The sequence below is a fragment of the Artemia franciscana genome, chromosome 14, assembly GCF_032884065.1.
Source record: "Artemia franciscana chromosome 14, ASM3288406v1, whole genome shotgun sequence".
Lineage (NCBI taxonomy): Eukaryota > Metazoa > Arthropoda > Branchiopoda > Anostraca > Artemiidae > Artemia > Artemia franciscana.
In genome coordinates, this window is record NC_088876.1 from 13,138,133 (window position 1) to 13,162,563 (window position 24,431).

Genomic DNA, 24,431 nt, shown 5'->3' on the forward strand with positions numbered 1-24,431 from the left:
TAAATTTCCTGTAATGACTCGCCATCCAATAATAAGCGATCCTGGATGGCGAGTCATTACAGGAAATTTATGGGTCCCTGATGGTATTTTGATCCTGAAAAGTTACAGATAGCTTTATAATACCAACTAGATTACATAAGATAATGTTCCAAGTTTCCATCCGTCACGATGTCTACGATTGAAAAGGATAAAGTTCAACCGGCTGCAAAGTGACATTTAGGGGCCTAGTAAGTAATAATCGGCTGTTAGTGTGGACCTCGGGCCGGATTGATGAATATGACATTATATTTTGGAAAGCTCCGTACGACTCTTGCCTGGGGCCAAAAAGGATGGTTTTTGCTTGTCCTCGAGCCAGAGCCTATGGTGTGCAAAGGATAAAGTTCAACTGGCTGCAAAGTCAATTTAGTCCCTTCTTCCAATATTTTTTTTTTTTCAACCCTGAGGAATAGCCTTTGATCATCTGATTACTGATTGTGTTATTCTTTGTCTCTCACGGAAGAGGGACTTGTAAGCAAGAATGGGTTGCTAGAGGAGGTTCATGAGGGGCTACAAATTTGTGCAAATTGGTGCACATCTATGGTATTTGATCCTGAAAAGTTACGGATAGCTTTATAATACCAACTAGATTATATAAGATAATGTTCCAAGTTTCCATCCGTCACGATGTCTACGATTGAAAAGGATAAAGTTCAACTGGCTGCAAACTCAACAAGAGTTCTACGGAGCTTTCCAAAATGTAATGTCATATTCATCAATCCGGCCTGAGGTCCACACTTTCCGTAAAAACCGCACAGGTTAGACCCTTACCAGTTTCCAGGAATAAGCTGAGATCGGCGGCATAGGAAAAAAAAAAAAAAAAAAAAAAAAAAAAACGGGACAAAACCAAAGTGTTGCTCTCGCAACACAATTAATTCACATAAAACTAGAGATTTAAAATGGAATATAAACTAAAGAGTTTTTAAAGTGATTTGATCACTACCAGGTGAGTTACTACGTAACCCATAAATAATTTGTTTAATTTCATCACCTGTTACAAGGTTAAGATGAAGAGAGATATCGATCGGGTCCCTCACTAAAAATTCACACGTCGGATCACAAATATCAGGCACAATTGACATCGATAGATTTGGACCAATATTTGAAAAATAATTATGAAAATCTTTACATATTTCACCTTCCAACTTTATAGTCTCACCCTTTGCACTAATTAATTTAGCGGGAACATTATTTGTTTTTAATTCAACACCTTCTTTTATTAATCCCCAAGTCTTTCTAGGGCATCCTTCCACCTCCTTAAACTTCTTCTCAAAGTATTTTTTTTTATTTCTTAAAACGATGAACCTGAATAGAACATGATCGACCTTCTCTTTATCCAGCATCAACTCTTCACCTCTACTTATTCCTAGTTATAGTGACTCTGTCTTCTCAATATTAATGTTTAACCTATTTTTGCAGCTAAAACTTTCAAATCCTCCAAAATTACAATCGTTTCGCCAATATTTTCATCTAAGATGCTTAAATCACCACCACGGTTTTGCATAGAAGACTTTTATCTCCCTAATTGTTTGTGTGTTATTCCACTGTCTTTGCTGTGCTCTGGAGGACGAAGTCCATAAAAATGACCCGTAGAAATGGGGATAGAAACACAACCCTGCTTAACTCGCTATTCAATATGAAAACAGCTACTGACGGCATTTCCTACCTTACCCGCAGCAATTTTATTTCCATAACTAGTACTAATCACTTACATGTGCTTATCTTGCATTGTGGTATACCATACAAAGAAAGGACCTTTGCTGAAGCTCTTGAGGATTCAAACGCTTGCTAATCATCTATAAAACCGAAGACTAACGTGGTTTAATGCCTCTCTTATCAGTTATTAATCTAAGAGTGAAAATTTGGTTTACACAATCCCTTCCCTTCCTGAAACCATAATATTTTTCTCTTAAAACCTTATATAAAGCATCTCTAAGTCTAAAAATTAGCATCGTAATAAGTAATTCGCTTAATGATATTTTGAACTATTTTAAAAACCCTCACATAAAAACCTTATATGCCCCTAGGGCATAACTTAAAATACTTGCCCCTGTGCTCTTGGGGTGCTTTTTCGACTATAGAGTTTTGTTATGGTATCTTTGAACTATTTTCTGCAAACTAAAATTCAATTTTTTTGATTTTATAAAACTCAAGTCACATACAGTATTACCCCTCTGATTAAATTGTGGGTAAACAGGTCCGTAGTTTGTGGCTGCAGACAACAGCATTAAGTATTATTTTATGAATTATTCATTAAATTAGCAGTAAATAGGATGTTATAAGAAGTACTAGCTGTTAGGGTGGCGCTTCGCGCCACCCCAACACCCTCCCAAGCCCCCCCGCGCGCGTAAGTCGTTACACACCATATTAGTTACGCGCCATTGTAGTTGTGTCCCTTTGTCCTACCTGTGAATATATATATATATATATATATATATATATATATATATATATATATATATATATATATATATATATATATATATATATATATATATATATATATATATATATATATATATATATATATATATATATATATATATATATATGTTTTTAACTACGTAAAACTTGCGAATATACAACATTCTTCGCTGTCCCATCGGCTGTGCATATAAATAGATTGTCAGGTTTACCGACTCTTGAACATGCAACATATAATTGTCCATGGGAAAAACAATCCGTATTCAGATCTATACCTCATTATTCTAATGATTGCCCTTGAGCTTTGTTGATGGTGATTGCTAATCATTCCCTGTGTCGCCGTCGTCATTTATATATCCCACTGTGCCCCCCGGCGTCCCCGTTGTAGTTGTGTCCCTGTGTCCCGGTCGTCATTTGTGTCCCGGTCGTCATTTGTGTCCCGGTGTCCCAGTCTGTAATTTCTCTTTGAGTGTCCCGATCGTCATTTATATTCCCTGTGTCCCGGTGTCCCGGTCTGTATATACATTCGTTTTTGAATTGGTCTTTTTTTTAGTTTTTAGTTTTTTTACCTTTTTTTTTATTTTTTTTAGTTATACCTCATGATTCTAATGATTGCCCTTGAGCTTTGTTGATGGTGATTGCTAATCGAACATTCCCTGTGTCCCCGTCGTCATTTATATAGCCCCCTGTGCCCCCTTGCGTCCCCGTTGTAGTTGTGTCCCTGTGTCCTGGTCGTCATTTATATTCCCTGTGTCTCGGACGTCATTTGTGTCCCGGTGTCCCGGTCTGTATATACATTCGTTTTTGAATTGGTATATGATGAAATAAATTTTAGTTTTTTTTCCTTTTTTTCTTTTTAGTTTTTTTTTCTTTTTTTTTTTAGTTTTTTTTTGTAGTTTTTACCTTTTTAGTTTTTTATTTTATTTTCATTTTTTTAGTTTTGTTTTTCTCCTTTATTTTTCAGTTTTTTCCTTTTTTTTTTTTTTGTTTTTTAGCTTTTTTTGTTTTTTTTTTATTAGTTTTTAGTTTTTTTTTTAGTTTTTAGTTTTTTTTAGTTGTTTTTTTTTTAGTTTTTACCTAGCCAAGGTTCGAACCTGGAACCTCTCGGACCTAGAACCTGGAACATAACGCGTTACCAACTCAGCTACTTTGGGCTTGAATACATTCGTTTTTGAATTGGTATATGATGAAATAATTCACACGTCATATGCGGACAGACAGACAGACAGACATAACACACATACAAAGTTAGTTGTCGTCATTTAGTTAGTTGTCTAAGTTTTTTGGCATAGACTCTTTGAGCAGCTTCCTCGCCTATTGCCATTGTAGGTTCTTCAGTCATTTTACAATTAAACATTCTTCCGTCCACGATCTTCTTACAATTAAAAATTTGTCTTTGAACGAATGTCTTAAATACCTTTAATGACGCCATCGTCATAACAAACATGACGACAACTAACTTAATGACGACATGACATGATGACATGACGTCACTCGACACACACACAGACAATTTATTTTTATATATATAATAGATTAAAACAAAACAACAATATTCTCCGACAAATACATGGCTCTGATCCCCACAAAAGCGTGACTAGAATAGGAGATCAATTAAAAATAAGCATCAATTCTGAATATTTGCATGCTTCATATTCATTGGTTTCATTTGGATTTACTTCATCATTTACATCTTCATTATATTTCCCTGACGCATTGAAAATGACAGAAACTTTTTCAATGCTTGCTTTTGTCTTCCGCCAAATAAGGGTTGATTTATACCCACGCTAAATCCCGGTAATGGCCTGTCAAAACTACCCATACTTCAAGATTAATTTCAATGATACATGAATTCAAACATACCTGAATCCAAGTGAATTGACGCTCAGTGAAAACAAATCCACGTATCTTGCTTTTAAAGAAGGTGTCTCATTGAATCATAGATGTAAACCATCACAAAAGTGTTGTCTAAAGGAACTTTCTAATGTGCTTTTGGTCAAGAGAGTGCTTACAAATAAGAATGCTTTCACTGGTCAGTCTAAATTTCTTAATAGATAACACAATCTGATCGGAATATTTACATGTGGTGGAAATGCTAGTCCTGTGTATCTTTCTTAAGTTCTTGCATTAATCTTAATGAGATATCATCAATTTAGTTAAGAGCTACATGCTGAAGATGAGTCACCCTTGTTGTGCTACTTTTCCCTTTTAATATGTAATGAATTTTACTTGATAACAGATAGACGTTGCCTCAACTTTGCTCTCTATTAGCTGTTTATTTTGCATTTGTTCAAAAAAAAGCTTAGTGTCAGGGTTGGTGTTTTTAACTAAGCACCATGTGTTTTATGATTACAGATATCACAGCTGAAATACTGCCATCTGTCGAAACGCAAAATATGGAGGTTTCTTTTACAGCTGCAGATGCGGATACTGCAAAACTTTCTCCGGTTTTCAATCACCTTATACTGGATAATCAGGAGCAAGATGATCAAGGAAAACCAGAGTTCAGACGAAAGAAGAACAATACCCTCTGCTATGAATTTTCTGATTCTGATATAAACGATTTCAGTGACAAAGGTATGACATTCATTTTAACATTTCGGAATAGAGAGTTGAGGCAGAGATCGCTTTTCCCCGTTTGATTCTATTTTAACCCTTCCCTCTTCGTCATTCTATTCAGTTTTTATGCCACTTGGTATTAACCAAGTGACATATAGCTATCGTAAATTCTGTCGGTCTGTCTGTCAGGTCTGTCGGTCCCGGTTTTGCTACTTTAGGCACTTCCAGGTAAGCTAGGACGATGAAATTTTGCAAGCGTATCAGGGACCGGACCAGATTAAATTGGAAATAGTCATTTTCCCGATTTGACAATCTGGGGGGGGGGGAGTCGGGGGCCGGTTAAGTCGAAAAAAATAGAAAAAATTAAGTATTTTTAACTTATGAGCGGGTGATGGGATCTTAATGAAATTTGATGTTTGGAATGATATCGTGTCTCAGAGCTCTTATTTTAAATCCCGACCAGATCGGACGACATTGGGGGAGTTGGAGGGGGGAAACCTAAAATCTTGGAAAACGCTTTGAGTGGAGGGATCGGGATGAAACTTGCTGGGAAAAATAAGCAGAAGACCTAGATACGTTATTGACATAACCGGGATGGATCCGCTCTCTTCGGGGGAGTGGGGGGGAGGGTTAATTCTGAAAAATTAGGAAAATGAGGTATTCTTAACTTACGAAGGAGTGACCAGATCTTGATGAAATTTGATGTTTGGAAGGATATCATGTCTCAGAGCTCTTGTAATAAATATTGACCTTATCCGGTTAAGGGGAAGTTGGGGAGGGAACCTAAAATCTCGGAAAACACTTAGAGTTGAGGGATCGGGATGAAACTTGGTGGTAAAAATAATCATAAGTCCTAGATATATGATTGAAATAACCGGAACGGATTCGCTCTCTTTGGAGGAGTTGGGGGAGGAGGGTTAATCTGAAAAATTAAATAAAATGAGGTATTTTTAACTTATGAAGGAGTGATCGGATCTTAATGAAATTTGATGTTTTGAAGGATATTGTGTCTCAGAGCTCTTATTTTAAATCCCGACCGGATCTGGTGAAGGGGAAGCTGGGGGGGGGGGTGGAACCTAAAATCTTGGGGTTTCGACTTCCCTCGCAAATCTTTCAAGCATTGATCCAGAGCCTCGAGCGATTTTTTGTGTGCCATTGTGCACTCATCCCAAATAATAAGTTTGCATTGCTGCAATACTTTACCCATCCCAGATGATTTGGAAATATTGCACGTGGGAGTTTCTGTAGAATGCAAGTTCAGAGGCAATTTCAAAGCGGAATGAGCAGTTCTTCCACCAGGCAGCAATGTTGCGGCTATTCCGGACGACGCAATTGCCAACGCTATATCATTTTTAGATCGAATTGATGCCAGAATCAGTTTTATCACAAACGTTTTACCAGTACCTCCTGGCGCATCCAAAAAGAAAATTTCTCCAACGTTGTTATCGACACAATGCATTATCGTATCATAAATGTCTTTTTGTTCCGACGTTAACTTGGAAATGTTATTTTGTACATACGACAATAGATCACTCGTACTGTAACTTTGTTCACGATCCAATTCTACACATGTCGAAACAGCAGCGATACGGTTAGGTGAAGGCATTCCCAAACCCTGAAGAGGTTTGTTTGCCATACTTATGCAAAAATCTTCTATAACAACTAAAGTGTAGTTATAAATTTCTGGTGTAAAATCAAAAGTCATGTCTGACGTCTCTAACTGTTTTCGATGAAGTATATCTTCGGACATTTTTGACTTATATTTTTCCCATAAATCTGTAGGAGCTGATGGAGAGCAAGTTGTTAAAATGATGCCAAACAATGCACGAATTTGACTTGGGGTTGACGTTTCGCACGCGTCATTGATGCAGTTATCCCAGTGTTGGTCATTCTCCAATAAATTCAGAGCTTGGCATGCACTACGGTAAGTGTCATGTATAGTACCATTTACAGTCCTCAAATACTCAAAGGATGTCGGACCGGGTACATTCACCAAAAGCAGGCGTAGAAAGAAGCATTCATGTTGATTGGGGTGAACGGTGTAGAGTCTTCCTATCGTGGTATCTTTGAAGATGGTAGGTTGGCCGTCGACTGACTTACCCTGTTTTCGACGTTCAAATACTTTATTTTTAGTATTCCACGTGTAATACGAAGGCACTTCAGTATACAGCAGTTTTTTTGCAAAAGAATCATTTTTGCAAAGCGAAAAAAAAGCTGTTAATGTTGTATCCGGTGGATTCAGGACTCTTTGTTGCACGTTGGTTTCCGTGAAATAAACACGTTGACCATTCTGTAAATGTACCGCTAAGTGAACAACAGCTGGACTACGTTCATGTATCGGAAATGAAAGAATTCGCCAAACAGCTTCATTACTGCTTATGTATCTTCCAGCCTGATATTCTACGATTTCATCGAAATCTTTGATTTCGGACTGCAAGCCAAAAACTGCCATGTCACTGCCTTTGTTGACGTATTTACATATGTATTTGATTGCCTTTACGGAATTACAGTATTCAACGTTTATGTGTGCATTAAATGTTTTTGATAATAAAGGGGAATATGGAACAACCCACTGGTTATCTACCTCGATGGTGGTACCGTTACGCTTCTTTATTATTGCTGTTTTACCGCCATCTTCAGTAGATCTTCTTCTATATTGTGGGTAACCATCATTGCCAGTAATTGTTTTGGGTACTAAAAGTCGAGGATATTGCTTTGTGCACCTTCCTTTGGCCATGCATGGTGAATTTTCGTTCAGTGCACCGCAAGGTCCATGTATCATATTTTTTACAATAATATCATGTAACCCCTTATCGACATTTTTATCAGGTATTTCAGCGGAAATCACATCATCAATTTCGTTTGAAGTAATTTTTTTATGTAGCCAGATTAGTATATGTGCGTGTGGCAAACCTCGTTTTTGCCATTCCACTGAGTACATCCAGCATCGCACTGACCCAAACACTTCATGTTTTACAAGGTAGTTTATCAGTGATTTCAACTTTTGCCGGAAGACACGTGCCGTAATGTCATGCCTATGAACCGCCGATTGTCCTTGAAGTAAAAGCTGCAGTATCTCGTCCCAAGATTGATTACATGTAAATGTAATAAATAAATCTGGACGACCATAGAGACGAACATACGCAATAGCATCTTGAGCATATTCATGCATATGACGGGGACTGCCAGCATATGACGAAGGTAAAATTGTTAATCTTCCAACGTTTGTGGTATTACCGTCATTTATAACTGCATCTCGCAAATGAATGTATTGTTCAGAGCGGAGCTTGGTCTGATTCAGGCGAATATATAGCAAACGTTCTGATTCAATTTTAGCATACATATCAACGATAAATTGGTGAAACAATTCACGGCATTTTAAAATATAATTTTCTTCATCCTGCCGAATCATTAGTCTATAGGAATAATAATGCATTGCACTGCATTTCTTATTCATTTCTTTGTTAGTGGCTGGATTCATCAATTTAATATTAAAGTGATAGCCGTCGGCTACATCCCAAAAAATGATAGGATATTGTAGGGCATCGTAGCATCGATGAGTTTCAGCAATTCTTAACAACTGAGCGTTTCGCTTATGTAGAATAATATCTCGAGGTAAAAACTGATCACCGACCATAACGATTGCCACTTCGTCGATAGTCGGAGCATTGTATCTACGCACATGTTGGCCAGGAGGCGTTTTGTCAGCGGAAATAACAATTTTATGAGTATCAGTAGGCATCAAATCGATGGCTGTTTTGAACAGACGCACTAACTTATTATTTTCGTGGAAAAGATGTTGCAATTGGGAAACGATTGTCCTTTCAACGTTGGGAGAAATTTCGCAACGTGCATTCAATTCAGAATTTCTATCACTGATGAAGTACAATTGTAAAAATTTATGATTCTCGCCTGAGAATGGTAGAAGGGACCCTGCTTTATGATAAATTTGCCCTTTTACTTTGAAAGTAGACATAAATTGATCTGGATTTTCGATTTGGGCTCCAAACGACGTCATTTGGAAACATGAGTTGTATTGTCTGATTTTTGACAAAAAACGCTTAGATTCTGACGTAGTTCCAGTAAGGAAAGTCTTCAATGGCTCTGGTGGTGCAGCCAATAGAGGAAGTTTAACTTTTCCTGAGGCGCAACACATTCCCATTGTTTCACCATTGAATTTCAAGGCCTTGCAATAGTGACAAATTTTAGACATTGTCCCGATTTGAACACATCTACTCAAGCTATAATCATCGACTGGGTTGTACCTGAATGCCAGGCGATAACTTTCAGATTGCTCTGATTCCTCGGCACGCTTTCTTTTCTTACTTTCTCTATCAGCAGCAAGCCTGTTTCCCTGCTGGTCTTTTGATTCCTCGGCACGCCTTCTTTTTTCACTTTCTCCTTTAGCAGCAAGTCTGCTTCTGCGTTGCTCTAGTAGTTCCTCGGCACGCCTTCTTTTTTCACTTTCTCTTTTAGCAGCAAGTCTGCTTCTGCGTTGCTCTGGTAGTTCCTCGGCATGCTTTCTGTTCTTTCTTTCTCTATCAGCCTCAAGCCTGTTTCCCTGCTGGTCTTTTGATTCCTCGGCACGCCTTCTTTTTTCACTTTCTCTTTTAGCAGCAAGTCTGCTTTCGCGTTGCTCTGGTAGTTCCTCGGCACGCTTTCTTTTCTGACTTTCTCTATCAGCAGCAAGTTTTTTGGCATATACTCTTTGAGCATCTTCATCAGTCATTATAAACTTAAACATTAATAGAATTCTACGCGAACATACGTCTTATATAACTTGAATGACGTCACGCCTTCAAAGCAAAAATGATGGCAACTAATTTCATGACGTCAGCCGAAACATGACGGCGAACATATGTCTTATATAACTTGAATGACGTCACCTTCAAAGCAAAAATGATGGCAACTAATTTCATGACGTCAGCCGAAACATGACGTCACCTGATCCACAGATCCACACACAGACAACTTATTTTTATATATATAGATATAGTGTCTGTCCGTTAATATAGTGTATGACGTTAATATATAAAAAAATAACTAAAAAAAAACTTAAATGAATTAAATACTATCTTCTATAAAAAAAAAAGAAAAAAAGAATAAAACTAAAAGGAAATAAAAAAAGAAAAAAAAACGAAAAAAAGAAAACAACTAAAAGAGAAAAAAAGAAAAGAAGAAATTTAAAAAAGAAAAACTAAAAAAGATTAACAATTTTAAACGTTGAAAGATTAACAATTTTACCTTCGTCATATGATGGCAGTCCCCGTCATATGCATGAATATGCTCAAGATACTATTGCGTATGTTCGTCTCTATGGTCGTCCAGATTTATTTATTACATTTACATGTAATCAATCTTGGGACGAGATACTGCAGCTTTTATTTCAAAGACAATCGGCGGTTCATAGACATGACATTACGGCCCGTGTCTTCCGGCAAAAGTTTGAAACACATATATAAATCTATCTATATTCACAGGTGGGACACAGGGACACAACTACAATGGTGCGTAACTAATATGGCGCGTAACGACTTACGTGCGCGGGGGGGCTTAGGGGGCGCGAAACGCCCCACCAACTAGGTGTTGGGGTGGCGCGAAGCGCCACCCCAACAGCTAGTCTATCTATATAATAACGAGTTGTGTGTATACATGTTTGTTTGTTTGCAAAAAGAGCGTTTGCCTATGACGTCATTATAAGTACATAAGGCTTTGTATATGCACAGACAATGGGAAAGCCAAGAATGTTGTATATTCGCAAGTTTTACGTCGTTCAAAACACATATATAAATCTAACTATATTCATAGGTGGTACGCAGAGATCAACCCCGTGCAGACGAAATAAATGCTTGCCTGAAAAATTCTAATTTATGGGCACACGTAAAAACATTAAAATTAACTACAAATATGCGTGTCCGATTGCAAAACGATGACTCTGGTCAAACATTTTCAGATCAATTGCTGGCAATTGGAAACGGAAAGCTCCCAGTAGACTCAATTCCAGGACATGTACAACTACCTGCCGAATTCTGTAATTTAGTGACGTCCAAAAATGAATTGATTGAAAAAGTATTTCCGAATATTCTAAACAATATTAAAAATAATAAATGGCTAAGTGAAAGAGCGATTCTTGCACCCAAAAATATAGATGTCCACGAAATTACCAATATTGTTTTGACCAAGATTCGAGACGAGGCAGTCCTTTACAAGTCAGTCGACACAGTTTTGGAACCAAATGAGGCGGTTAATTATCCATCTGAATTTTTAAATTCCGTGGATCTTTCAGGGTTTCCACCACACGTGCTACAACTAAAAATAGGCGTACCAATAATACTGTTAAGAAATATCAACCCACCAAAGCTTTGTAATGGCACGCGACTTGCCGTAAAAAAACAATGGAAACGTAATAGAGGCCACAATCTTGACAGGGCCTTTTTAGGGTGAGGCTGTTCTTATTTCTCGCATTCCCATGATTCCAACGGATCTGCCTTTTCAATTTAAAAGATTGCAATTTCCAATTCGATTAGCATTTGCAATCACCATCAACAAAGCTCAAGGTCAATCATTAGAAAAATGTGGTATAGATCTTCATACTGATTGTTTTTCCCATGGACATTGTACGTTGCATGTTCGAGGGTCGGTAAACCTGACAATCTATTTATATACAGCGACAACTGGACAGCGAAGAATGTTGTATATTCGCAAGTTTTAAGCAGTTAATGTGTATTTTATCTATCAATCTATCTTTCTATATAAAAACGAGTTGTGTGTATGCATGTTTGTTTGTTTGTAAAAAGAGCGTTTGCATATGACGTCATTATAAGTACATAAGGCTTTGTATATGCCCAGACAATGGGAAAGCCAAGAATGTTGTATATTCGCAAGTTTTATGTAGTTCAAAACACATATACAAATTTAACTATATTCATAGGTGGTACACAAGGACACAACTACAATGGCGCGTAACTAATATGGCGCGTGACGACTTACCACGCGGGGGTCTTGGGGGGGGGGTGCGAAGCGCCCCCCCCCCCAACAGATAGTCTATCTATCTATCTTCTATATATATAAAAATAAGTTGTATGTATGTGTGTGTGTGTGTGTGTCTGTCGAGTGACGTCATGTTCGTGTCTCGACTGACGTCATGTTTTCGACGGACGAAATTACAGACCGGGACATCGGGACACAAATGACGACTGGGAAAAAAACTAAAAAAACTTTAAAAAAAGGTAAAAACTACAAAAAATAAAAAGAAAAAAAACGAAAAACTAATAAAAAAGCTAAAAAACTAGAAAAAAACTAAAAAAAAGAAGAAAAAAACAAAAAAAAACTGAAAAATAAAGGAGAAAACCAAAGCTTAGAAAATGAAAATAAAAAAAATAAAAAGGTAAAACTACAAAAAAAAATCTAAAAAGAAAAAGAAAAAAAAGTAAAAACTTTAGTGCAAAGAGCGAGGCGTTGAGAAGGGAACAGCCCCTTTCATGCACGGGGTAATTTTTGTTCGTTTTACAGAACAAAACAACAAAACGAACAACAGTTCGTTTTCTGTTCGTTTATTTAGTTTTTTTCCTTTTTTTAGTTTTCTTTTCATTTTTTTTCGTTTTTTTCAGTTTTTTTTTATAGCAGATAGTTGATAATTCATTTAAGTTTTTTTATTGTTTTTTTTATTGACGTCATACTTAGTGACAGACAGACGAACGGACAGACTCTACATTTTTATATAGATAGATAGATAGGAAGGGTTCATCTTTTCCTAAATACCTCGCTCTTTACGCTAAAGTATTCTTAGTAATTTTAACTATTTATTCTATAGCCTTTACGATTGAGGCTTCATTCTCAAAGAATTGGGACAAAGTCTTGGCTTTAGCGTAAAGAGCGACGCATTAACGAGGGGACAAACCTTCTCAAATACCTCATTAAAATATACGAACATAGAAGTTCATTACGTAAGTTGATTCGTGAGTTACGCATATTTTTCACTAATAAAAACTTCCAGACAAAATTAAAAGTTCTAGGTGCTTTATTAAGCGGCCGAAAGATCGGAGGGCAAACAGGCCTCCTACCCCACCCCTTTTTTCTCAAAATCGTCCGATCAAAACTAAGAGAAAGCCATTGAGCCAAAAAAATATATGCAGATTTCGTTTTAATTATTCAAAAGCGGAGAGCCAAATTCAAAATGTATTAATTCAAAAAAGTTCATAAATTAAATAAAACAAAGTTTTTTAACTAAAAGTAAAGAACGACATTAAAACTTAAAACGAACGGAATTCAATCCGCATATAAGAGGGGCTGTTCCCTCCTCAACGCCCCGCTCTTTACGCTAAAGTGTTGTACTGTTTTAGAAAGTAGAGTTGAGAGAGAGAGTCAAACCTTAGTGTAAAGTGTGTGGCGTTGAGGAGGGAACAGCCCTCTTCATATACGGAGTAATCTGTGTTCTTCTTAAGTCTTAATGTCGCTCCTTACTTTCAGTAAAAAAAAACTTGTTTTTTTATTCAATAAGTTACTTGTTGAAGATGATTTTTATGTTCAAATAAGTTAATCATTTTTTTCCCGCCACAATTGTAGATTTTTTCTTTACATTTGACCGAAAAAACGTTGGCTCAGTTGAAAAAACTTTTTCATATTTATAGGAAAATTGGATGGTAACTAAGCCTCCTCTCCCACCCTTTTTCTCAAAATCGTCGGATCGAAACTAAGAGAAAGCCATTTAGCCAAAAATAGAATTAATAATCAAATTTAATTTTAATAATTTATGTGCGGAGAGCCAAAATCAAACATGTATTAATTCAAAAATGTTAAGAAATTAAATAAAAAAACTAGTTTTTTCAACTGAAAGTAAGGAGCGACATTAAAACTTAAAACGAACAGAAATTACTCCGTGTATAAAATGGGATGTTCCCTTGTCAACCCCCCGCTCTTTCCGCTAAAGCTTTTTACTGTTTAAAAAAAGTAGAATTGAGAAAAAGTTTCAAACTTTGGCGTAAAGAGCAAGGTGTTGAGGAGGGAACGGAATCTTTCATATACGGAGTAATTTCTGTTCGTTTTAAGTTTTAATGTCGCTCCTTACTTTCAGTTAAATTTTTTTTTTTTATTTAATTGCTAAGAAAAAGTCGAACACTTTTTCCTGTGTAATCTGTGTTCATTTTTTTTCTCAGAGATGAGCTGCTTGTCATGTATTTCTTTCATGAGCTATTTTGTATCTCTTTCATGGATTATCTAAATATTTGATGTTTTCACCTTGCGACAGCGGAGTGGTTAGCGTCACGCCCGGAAAGGTGTATGATCTACGTTCGATCCTCCATGTCGTAAGGAAATTTTCGATTTTCACTCTTGTGTTTAAATTTTTTTCAAAATGTTGAAAACTACAGTACCCGAAAAAAAAATTAGGTAACTTTTTGGGGGCGTATAGACTGCACTAAGCTCACTTTTTCTCAGAGATAAACTACTTAAATACTGTATCCATGGACCAAAGTTCAATTGCAAGTGTTGCAAGGACTTTACAAATTGAAAATGAATAATCAAAGATATGCATTTGATTCAGCGAACAGAAGAGCTTTATTTACAGCCACTATCTTTTTATGGTATTAATTAAAAAACACAGGTATTTTCAACTGAAAGCAAGGAGCGACATTAAAACTTAAAAAGAATATAAATTATTCCTTATATGAAAGGGACTGTCTCTTCCTCAAAGCCTCGCTCTTTACGCTAAAGTTTTTTATTGTTTTGAGAATTAGAGTGGTAAGAAAGAGCCAAACTTCAGCGTAAAGAGCGATTTGTTGAGGGGGGATTCTAGCATTCGGTTTTATGCTACTGCAATTGCATTTTCTACTATTTTCACAAAACGAGTAAAGTAACGAAAGGCTTTCATGTATATCTGGGCATCACCTATTATGGAAGAGGGCCGGTGAATATTTGTGTAGGTGGGGAAAGTTTACTTGAACTTCAAAATGCAATTGTGTGCCCAAATTTCCTAAGTCTAGAATTTTATAATATATAAATGTTGACCGAATTTTTTTTCGGAAGAGAAGTGGAGGGGGTAAAATTATTCTCAAATCCACTTGATTCCTGGGAATGTTTTTTCCGTTTTTTTTCCGAAAATCAGTGAAGATGGCGCTCATTTTACCCAAGAAAATCTGTTTTAGTATATGTAAGATAATATTACATTTGCATTTTAATAGGACTAAAATTATAGTGTGTAAAAAGATATCAATTGTTTAATCCACTCCAGAAGAGTCGAATCCAATGCTAGAGATAGAACCAATTCGAAAGCTTTCAATATAGCTCTTTACTTTTTCCAAAAATCCTTAAAAATATTAATCTCCAAGACATACGAATATGAATAAAAGGGTTAAAAAAACGAACATTAACTTGCCTATCTGATCCACAGTGAGTTATATCAAGGCCAAAAATATTGTGCATGTGGGGGAAGTGTACTTGAAGGTCAAAATGCAATCCTATAATAGATAAAATGTTAAAGACGTTCTGCCTTTTTTGGGAGGGGGAATTACTCTCAAATCTCTTTGATTCCCAGGAATATTTTAATCAGTACTTGTAATAGGGGTTCTAAGAGGGGGGGGGGATAGCATATTTTCAAATTAAACTACACTTTCACTTTTGTATCTTCAATTAAAATAATAATAATAAAATAAATTACTTTAAAAAAAAGTTCAGCTTTATGTTTTGTTGTATAGCTTTATTCCGTTTATAATAAAAGCTTTTTAAACTGGAAGCAAGGAATAAGATTAAAACTTGAAACTAACAGAAATTATTACTTCTCTGAGGGAAGTTGGGCCCTCATCAATAACTCGGTTTTTAAGCTAAAATTAAAATTTGTTCCCAATTCATTAAGAATTACTCCTGAAAACAAAGAAAGGGAATAAAGAATGAAAAGAGAAAAAACAAATAGGGGAAAAAACGAGGATTTTATCAGCCAGTAGCTAAATATGAAAAACAAGCAAATATTTCGACAAGGACCTCCTTGTCGAAGAGCACTGAAGTCGTCCTCAGTGCTCAAAAAAAAAAAAAAGAAAAAAAAAAAAAAAACAGCAAAAAGAAGTTCAGCTTTGTGTTTTGTTGTATAGCTTTCTATAATAAAAGCTTTTTCAACTGAAAGCAAGGAACAACATTAAAACTTGAAACTAACAGAAATTATTACTTCTCTGAGGGAAGTTGTGCCCTCATCAATAACTCGGTTTTTAAGCTAAAATTCAAATTTTGTCCCAATTCTTTATGAATTGCTCCTAAACCATAAAAGCTGTTTAATTAGAATAAATAACTCAATTAAAAAAGCTAAGAAAACATTAGTATAAAGAGGGAGGTATTGATGAGGAAGTGACCCTCTTCATATACGGCAACATTTCTGCTCGTTTAAGTTTTAACAATGCTCTTTGCCTTTAGTTGAAAAAACTCGATTTTTTCTTTAATTTCTTATCGTTTTTAAAATAATACAGAGAAATTGTGCTCCTCCTCTTTGGAAAATTCACTTTTTTCAAGTAAGATGTATACAAATATTGAAAAAAAGAAAACGCTTAAAATGCTTAAAAAGTAAAGTAGGCCTACCTCCACCAAAAAAAACAATATCTGTAAGTACTTGCAGATGACGAACGTCATATGTATAAACGGGTTTTGATCATATTAAAGAATTTAGCAAACACACACAGCTAAACATACCTCTAAACAAACGGGTTCAATAAAGACGTTTAAAAAGAAATCAATGCCTGAATCCGTTACAACATGAGCAAATCTAATGCCAGAAATACAACCAATTCGACTTTCGACCAACTTTTAATAAGACTATTAATTTTTATTTTTCAAAAAATGCTCAAAACATTAATGTCCAAAACATACGACGCTAAATAAAAGCATTTATAAACTAACAATAACTTACATATCTGTTCCACAGAAAGTTATGCTAAGGCCAAAAATATAACTAATTCAACTGTTGGTTTCTCGTTCAAGACTAGACACTTGGAGGGCCAAAGCACGACCATAGCTGCTCTTAACTCAAGAACTCCTGATTCCACATGCATGTAAAGTAATTAAATAAAAAAATGTTTGTCATTTTCTCTATTAAAAGACATTGGGTATTTGGGTATTATTGCAATAACACGCTATTAGGTAGGTGTCGAACAATATCAAAACAATATGTGGATGTTGGTTGTCAAAAGACCGTATCCGCAATATCTCAGGAACAGCTGAGGGTATTAATTTAAGACTTTGAGTACGTTTTAAAGTTCAAAATAGTGAAGAATTTAGAAACAATGCCTCAAGGGATGCCAAGGCACCCATAGCCCCGGGGACAAGCCTAGTAAATGGCACAATGTACCCATTGTTTGCTCTTGTCCAATTGTTAGCATTTGTCCAAATCCCTACTAAGCAGATACAAATTTGGGCATCCAATTGTATTTTGAAGTTCAAGTAAACTCCCCCCACCGATACAAAATCCACCGGCCCACTTCCATAATAGTTGATGCCCAGATATACATGTAAGTAAATTATGATTAAACATGAAAGCCTTTCGTTACTTTACTCGTTTTATAAAAATAGCAGAAAATACAGCAGCATAAAACTGAATTCCAGAATCCCCCCCTCAACGCCTCGCTCTTTACGCTGAAGTTTGACTCTTTCTTGCCACTCTACTTTTCAAAACAACAAAAAATTTAGCGTAAAGAGCGGGGCGTTGAGGAGGAGACAGCCCCTTTCGTATACATAATAATTTACATTCTTTTTAAGTTTCAATGTCGCTTCTTACTTTCAGTTGATAATACCTGTGTTTTTTAACTAATACCATACTAGGAAAGTGGCTGTAAATAAAGGTCTTCTGTTCGCTGAATCAAATGCATATCTGTGATTATTCATTTTCAGTTCGTAAAGTCCTTGCAACACATGGAATTGATTCTTGGTCCATGGATACAGTATTTAAGTAGTTTATCTCTGAGAAAAAGTGAGCTTAGTGCAGTCTATACGCTCCCAAAAAATTGCGTATATTTTTTTTTTTCGGAAAGTGTAGTTTTCAACATTTGGAAAAAAATTAACACAAATATTAAACAGAAGAATTCCTTACGACATGGAGGATCGAACGTAGATCCCAGACCTTCCCGGGCGTGACGCTAACCACTCCGCTGTCGCAAGGTGAATCAACAAATATTTAGATAATACATGAAAGAGATACAAAATAGCAGCTCATGAAAAAATTACAGGACAAGCAGCTCATCTCTGAGAAAAAAAAGAACGCAGATTATACAGGAAAAAACGTTCGATTTTTTCTTAGCAATTAAATAAAAAAAAGTTTTTTGAACTGAAAGTAAGGAGCGACATTAAAACTTAAAACGAACAGAAATTACTCCGTATATGAAAGATTCTGTTCCCTCGTCAACCGTTCGCTCTTTAGGCTAAAGTTTGACTCTTTCTCTCAATTCTACTTTATTAAACAGGAAAAAGCTTTAGCGGAAATAGCGAGGGTTGATAAGGGAACAGCCCCTTTTATACACGGAGTAATTTGTGTTCGTTTTAAGTTTTAATGTCGCTCGTTACTGTCAGTTAAAAAAACTAGTTTTTTCATTTAATTTCTTAACATTTTTGAATTAATACATGTTTGATTTTGGCTCTCCGCAGAGAAATTGTTAAAATGAAATTTGTATATTAATTCTATTTTTGGCTAAATGGCTTTTTCTTAGTTTCGATCACACGATTTTGAGAAAAATGGTGGGAGAGGAGGCTTAGTTGCCATCCAGTTTTGCCATAAATATGAAAAAGTTTTTTCAACTGAGCCAACGTTTCTTCGGTCAAATGTAAAGAAAAAATCTACAATGGTGGCGGAAAAAAAATTATTAACCTATTTGAACCTTAAAAATCATCATCAAGTAACATATTAAATAAAAAACAAGTTTTTTCCTTATTTTTAGTTTTTTTTTCTTTTTTTCTTTTTTAGTTTTTCTTTTTTAAATTTCTTCTTTTCTTTTTTTTCTTTTTTAGTTGTTTTCTTTTTTTCGTTTTTCTTTTTTTTTCTTTTTTTATTTCCTTTTAGTTTTATTCTTTTTTTCAGTTTTTCTTATAGAAGATAGTTTTTAATTGGGGGTTAACTTGGTGTTAACCCCCAATTGGGAACCCTTTAATTGGGAAACCATTGGGAAACCTAGTTCTTATATATATATATATAGATATAGTGTCTGTCCGTTAATGTAGTGTATGACGTTAATATATAAAAAAATAACTAAAAAAAAACTTAAAAGAATTAAAAACTATCTTCTATAAAAAAAAAATGAAAAAAAGAATAAAACTAAAAGGAAATAAAAAAAGAAAAAAAACGAAAAAACGAACATGTCTCTGTGAAACCTTTAATCTGTTTTGGAATAAATGTGCCAATCTATGGATTTATATGAAGGTTTTATGCCTGTTTATTTAAAATAGTCGAAAACAGCCTTTTTTGATGCATTAAAAAAAAAAAAAAAACAGCAAAAAAAAAAACAAAAAAAAACAGGGTGTTAGAACTCAAAATTTTTTTTTAATTGTTGCTGTCTCAAAATATCTTCACCTCTGGATGAAAAAAGTTTCCTCTGAAAAAAGTACCATGGTAAGATAAAAATGCAGACGTAGAATATGTTAAACTAAAATAACGCGTTTATTTTTTGTATTTAGTGTAAACATTTTCAAAGTATAAAATTCAGCTAATCTATTTTCAATTTTGTCAGATAGACCCAAGCCTTTCAATAGCTGTAGATTTTTTAAGATGTTACAAGTCCAATAACTCCCTAACTTTGACTTCATAAACGCACGCAGAAGACAGAGATTTTGGGGTTGGGCACATAAACTTCAAATTTTCCCGAACATCCCACCATGTTGATTCAAATTTTCAGATACAATGTTTTTCATTATTAACTGCCACCCCCCACCCCCTAAAAAATAGTATTTTCGTGCCTGTATTACCGACAGAAATAGAAGGGCTCGAAAAAGTTAACTCAATTAGTAACTATAATCGTTAAAATGGTTTGAAACTTTTAACTCCCAAGTTGATATTAGACATGTCGGGCTCTAAACAGTTGCATCCAAGCCGCACTATGGTTGCTAACCTAGTGATTTGTGTCTAGTGATTTTGTATTTTGCCTAAATAAAAAAGTCACTAAGTCACCACATAAATCACTAGATTTTTGAAGAAAATCACTAAATCAACCAAAAATCTAGTGATTTTTCTTCTCATCAGAAGGCGACCAGGGTTACACCTGTTGATAAAATGAAGAAAATTTATGAATGAAATACATCCTTCCATGATTCTAACGTCATAATTGTACTGTATTAAAATGGCAAAAAATAAAAGATGGAGATGAAAATGGCAAAAAACTTGGCTTGAAAATCTTATATCAAAACCAACTCGTCCCTATGTATTGTTAGCTAATTCTTTGTCTTCTTGTCTTTTATCAAATTAATCACAGATACACAAAATGCTAATTCAAGATCCAATTAATTTTCTAGTCATTAATCTTCTGTCTCCAAATTAAGAAAAATTATATCCCAGATATTTAACCTGATCGGCCAGTCTTAAAAGTTACACTGTGGAATTGGACTTCGCCCAAATTAGCAAATTATAGTGCACAATACGTTATTTACACTTTATTTGTGTTGTCTCTTTTTCATTCACAAGCCTGACTATAGAGTGGCTCGGTCATTGCTTGTAAGTAATTAAATAAAAAAAACACGTTTTTTCAACTGAAAGTAAGGAGTGACATCAAAACTTAAAACGCACAGAAATTACTTCGTATATGAAAGAGGCTGCTTCCTCATCAACGCCCCGCTCTTTACGCTAAAGTTTGACTCTTTCTCTCAATTCTTCTTTCTAAAACAGTAAAAAACTTTAGCGTAAAGAGCGGGGCGTTGATGAGGAAGCAGCCTCTTTCATATACGAAGTAATTTCTGTGCGTTTTAAGTTTTGATGTCACTCCTTACTTTCAGTTGAAAAAACTTGTTTTTTTTTTAATTTCTGAACGTTTTTGAATCAATGCAAGTTTTGATTTTGGCTCTCCGCAGAGGAATAATCAAAACGAAATTTTCATATTTTTTTTTTGCTCAATGGCTTTTTCATAATTTTGATCGAATGATTTTGAGAAAAAAAGAGCGGGGGACGAAGCCTAGTTGCCCCCCGATTTTTTGGTTAATTAAAAAGGCAACTAGAACTTTTAATTTTTTACGAATCTTTTTATTGGTAAAAGATTTACGTAACTTATAAATTAGCTTACGTAAAGAACTTTTGTATTCTCATGTTTTTATTACATATATGAGGGGATTCGCCCCATCGTCAGTACCTCGCTCTTTACACTAAAGCTTAAATTTTATCCCAATTCATTAAGAATGACCCCCTGAATCACAAAAGCCGTAGAATAAGTAGTTGAAATTACCGAAAATACTTTAGCGTAAAGAGCGAGGTATTAGAAGGAGGTGAGCCCCTCATATTGGTAATAATTTCTGTTTGTTTTAAGTTTTATTGCTGTTCCTTACTTCCAGCTGAAAAAGCTTTTTCACTTTTATTTTTTAATAGTTTTTTTTTTAAATATTGCTAGTAAATCCTGCTCTCCCTTCATGGAAATTTTCTTCTCCCATTACAAATTCTCGAAGGAAAGTTCCCCCAGCATATCCCCCTCTTCTCAACCCCTCCCCCAAACTAAAAAAATCTTCCTGAAAACGCCTGTATACTTCCCAATAACCATTACTATATGTAAGCACAGGTCAAAGTTTGTAACTTGTTGCCCCTCCCACGGGGACTGTGGGGGAGTAAGTTGTCCCCAAAGACATAGTTATAAGGTTTTTCGACTACGCTGAATAAAATGGCTATCTCAGAATTTTGATCCGTTGACTTTGGGAAAATAATTAGCGCGGGAGGGGGCCTAGGTGCCCTCCAATTTTTTTGGTCACTTAAAAAGGGCACTAGAACTTTTCATTTCCGTTAGAATGAGCCCTCTTGCAACATTCTAGGACAACTGGGTCGATACGATCACCCCTGGGAAAAAAAACAAAAAAAAAACAAAACAAATAAACACGCATCCGTGATCTGCCTTCTGGCAAAAAATGCAAAATTCCACATTTTTGTAGATAGGAGCTCGAAACTTCTACAGTAGGGTTCTCTGATACGCTGAATCTGATGGTGTGATTTTTGTTATGATTCTATGACTTTTAGGGGGCGTTTCCCCCTATTTTCTAAAATAACGCAAATTTTCTCAGGCTCGTAACTTTTGATGGGTAAGACTAAACTTGATGAAACTTATATATTTAAAATCAGCATTAAAATGCGATTCTTTTGATGTAGCTATTGGTATCAAAATTCCATTTTTTAGAGTTTTGGTTACTATTGAGCCGCGTCGCTCCTTACTACAGTTCGTTACCACGAACTGTTTGACTGAAGAGTTGAAATGTCCAGATCACCCACGGATAACGTGTTTTAGCACTAAGCAATATTTTTATGAAAACATAACGAAAAAAGGATGTTATATGTGTAAATAGTTAATGAGTATTAGAGCCCGAAGCTAGGAAAAACCATTTGCATCGGGCATTACTCGGAGTAATTCAAGAAACAAGTGGGGAAAACACCCTCAGTAACCACCTTTTATCACTAAGAAAATTGTCCTCAGAACCACAATCAAAGAGGGCTTAGTCTTGTGTCATCAGTGTAACTAGAAACTTTGTTAGGTTTCGGTCATTCTCTTGGGAGGTTTGAGGGCACAACTTCCGCCAACTCACTTGCAAGGGCTTAATATATAGCTGTAACTGGTGCTGTGTGTGATAACGGGGCAAACGTTATCAACGGTCTTTCCGTAGACAGTTATTGATCTATTAGAACCCGAGGCAAAAAAAATTATAACTTTTTCCAAGAGTACAACACTGGGGCCTGGGCATTGCTCGCAATAGCACAAGTGACAAGTGTGAAAATCAGTTGTTTCCTGGTTTGTGTGATAACAGCGCAAACGTTTTCAGAGTTCTTCACGTAGATAGCTATTAGAACCCAAGGCTAAGGAAATAGATGGTTTTTCCCACAAGTACGATCACAATAAGCTCGGGTAATGCTCAGAATAGCACAAGCGACAAGTGTAGAAATCACCTTCGGTAATTATCTTTTATCACTAAGTGAAATCCTCGTCGAAAAAAAAAAAAAAAAAGGTTCAGTATTTTGTCATCAGTGTAAATAGTTAACGAGCTATGAAAGCCTGAGGCTAAGGAAAGTAATAAACCAAAGCGTAACATGTAGCTAGATCGTTAAATTTTCAAACATATCATGTTTTGTAGCTGTGACAAAGGTCTGCCGCGAAGTTGTAATTGCAGAGATAGTGTCAGCTAGTCGGCCCACCTACCCTCGACTGGGATCAGATAGGACTGATGAAAGTCTAAATGACACATTGTTTGTCCTTGCCCAAAGGGGATATTAAAGCCAATTAGAGTTTGTCTTTTTTCTGACACAGCTATCCATCCTTATATAGACGACGATGTATAATTAGTAGTAAAAAACGAGCTTTTCATAATATTAAAGAAGAAAAAGTTTTCTCAAATGTAACTAAATAGACACAATAAATCTTCAAATGAATGATATTACCCTTTCGTATGTAGCTATTCACTACTGATTTATATGGCTTCAAAATATTTCTTATTCGACGGCCCTCGTGTTTAAGCAGTCGTTCTCAAGAATTGGGACTAAAAGTCAAACTTTGCTGCAAAGACCGAGGGGCCGAGGAGGGTGCATACTAGCTTAAATATGGAATAATTTCTGTTCGTTCTAAGTTTTAATATCATTCTTTACTTTTATTCGAGAAAACTTTCCTTTTATGTTTAATCTCTGTTCGTTTTTCAGAGAATATCTAGGACCATTCTTTTGGTCATATTGAATGAGGGAAGGGCACCGCCCCTCAAAAATGATTCTTTAAATTAACATTTTTACCCAAAATTGCCCAAAATTATCCAAAATAGAGAAAAGAATCCCAAAATTTGGCAATACAGCATAGGTGAAATAGGTAATAAGCTGATAGTAATAATCTCCTTCTACCGCCAAAACCGTTAGAAACCTCTTTCTTGAGTTTAAAAATTGCCTTTTGTCAGTAAGCCTGCGTCTGCTGAGAAATTACTCCTGTAAGAACTGGTCGCTGGGTAAAACTTAATCAGGAATACTTCTGTCAGAGACATATACGGGGGTGGGGGCATGGGATGCAAATTTTCCAGAAGTTCAAAGTCTTCCTAAATTTCTGAACACTTCTGAATAGAAATATCATATAAAATGTGTTTTGTTGATTATCTTCTCTCCTACTCCCCCCCCCTAAACAAAAATTACGTGCCTGCTTTCTGTCTACAAGTTTTAAATTATTCAACATTTACCGTAATTGCGATTCGATATTAATAAAAATTTGGAATTTATTTTTAATAAAAATGACTTATTCATTAAA

General features: G+C 35.5%; 1 protein-coding gene across 7 annotated transcripts in view; it reads left to right on the forward strand.

The window, feature by feature from the left end:
• LOC136035336 (E3 SUMO-protein ligase EGR2-like) overlaps nucleotides 1-24,431 on the forward strand; it is a 99,251-nt gene that overhangs the window by 12,029 nt on the left and 62,791 nt on the right. For 6 of the 7 annotated variants that reach the window (XM_065717071.1, XM_065717073.1, XM_065717076.1 and 3 more), the window contains one exon: nucleotides 4,816-5,037. The exons of the other annotated variant lie outside the window; for it this stretch is intronic. In XM_065717071.1, the coding sequence (XP_065573143.1) occupies nucleotides 4,816-5,037 (222 nt within the window). The remainder of the gene's footprint in view (nucleotides 1-4,815; nucleotides 5,038-24,431) is intronic. 7 annotated transcript variants of the gene reach the window in all.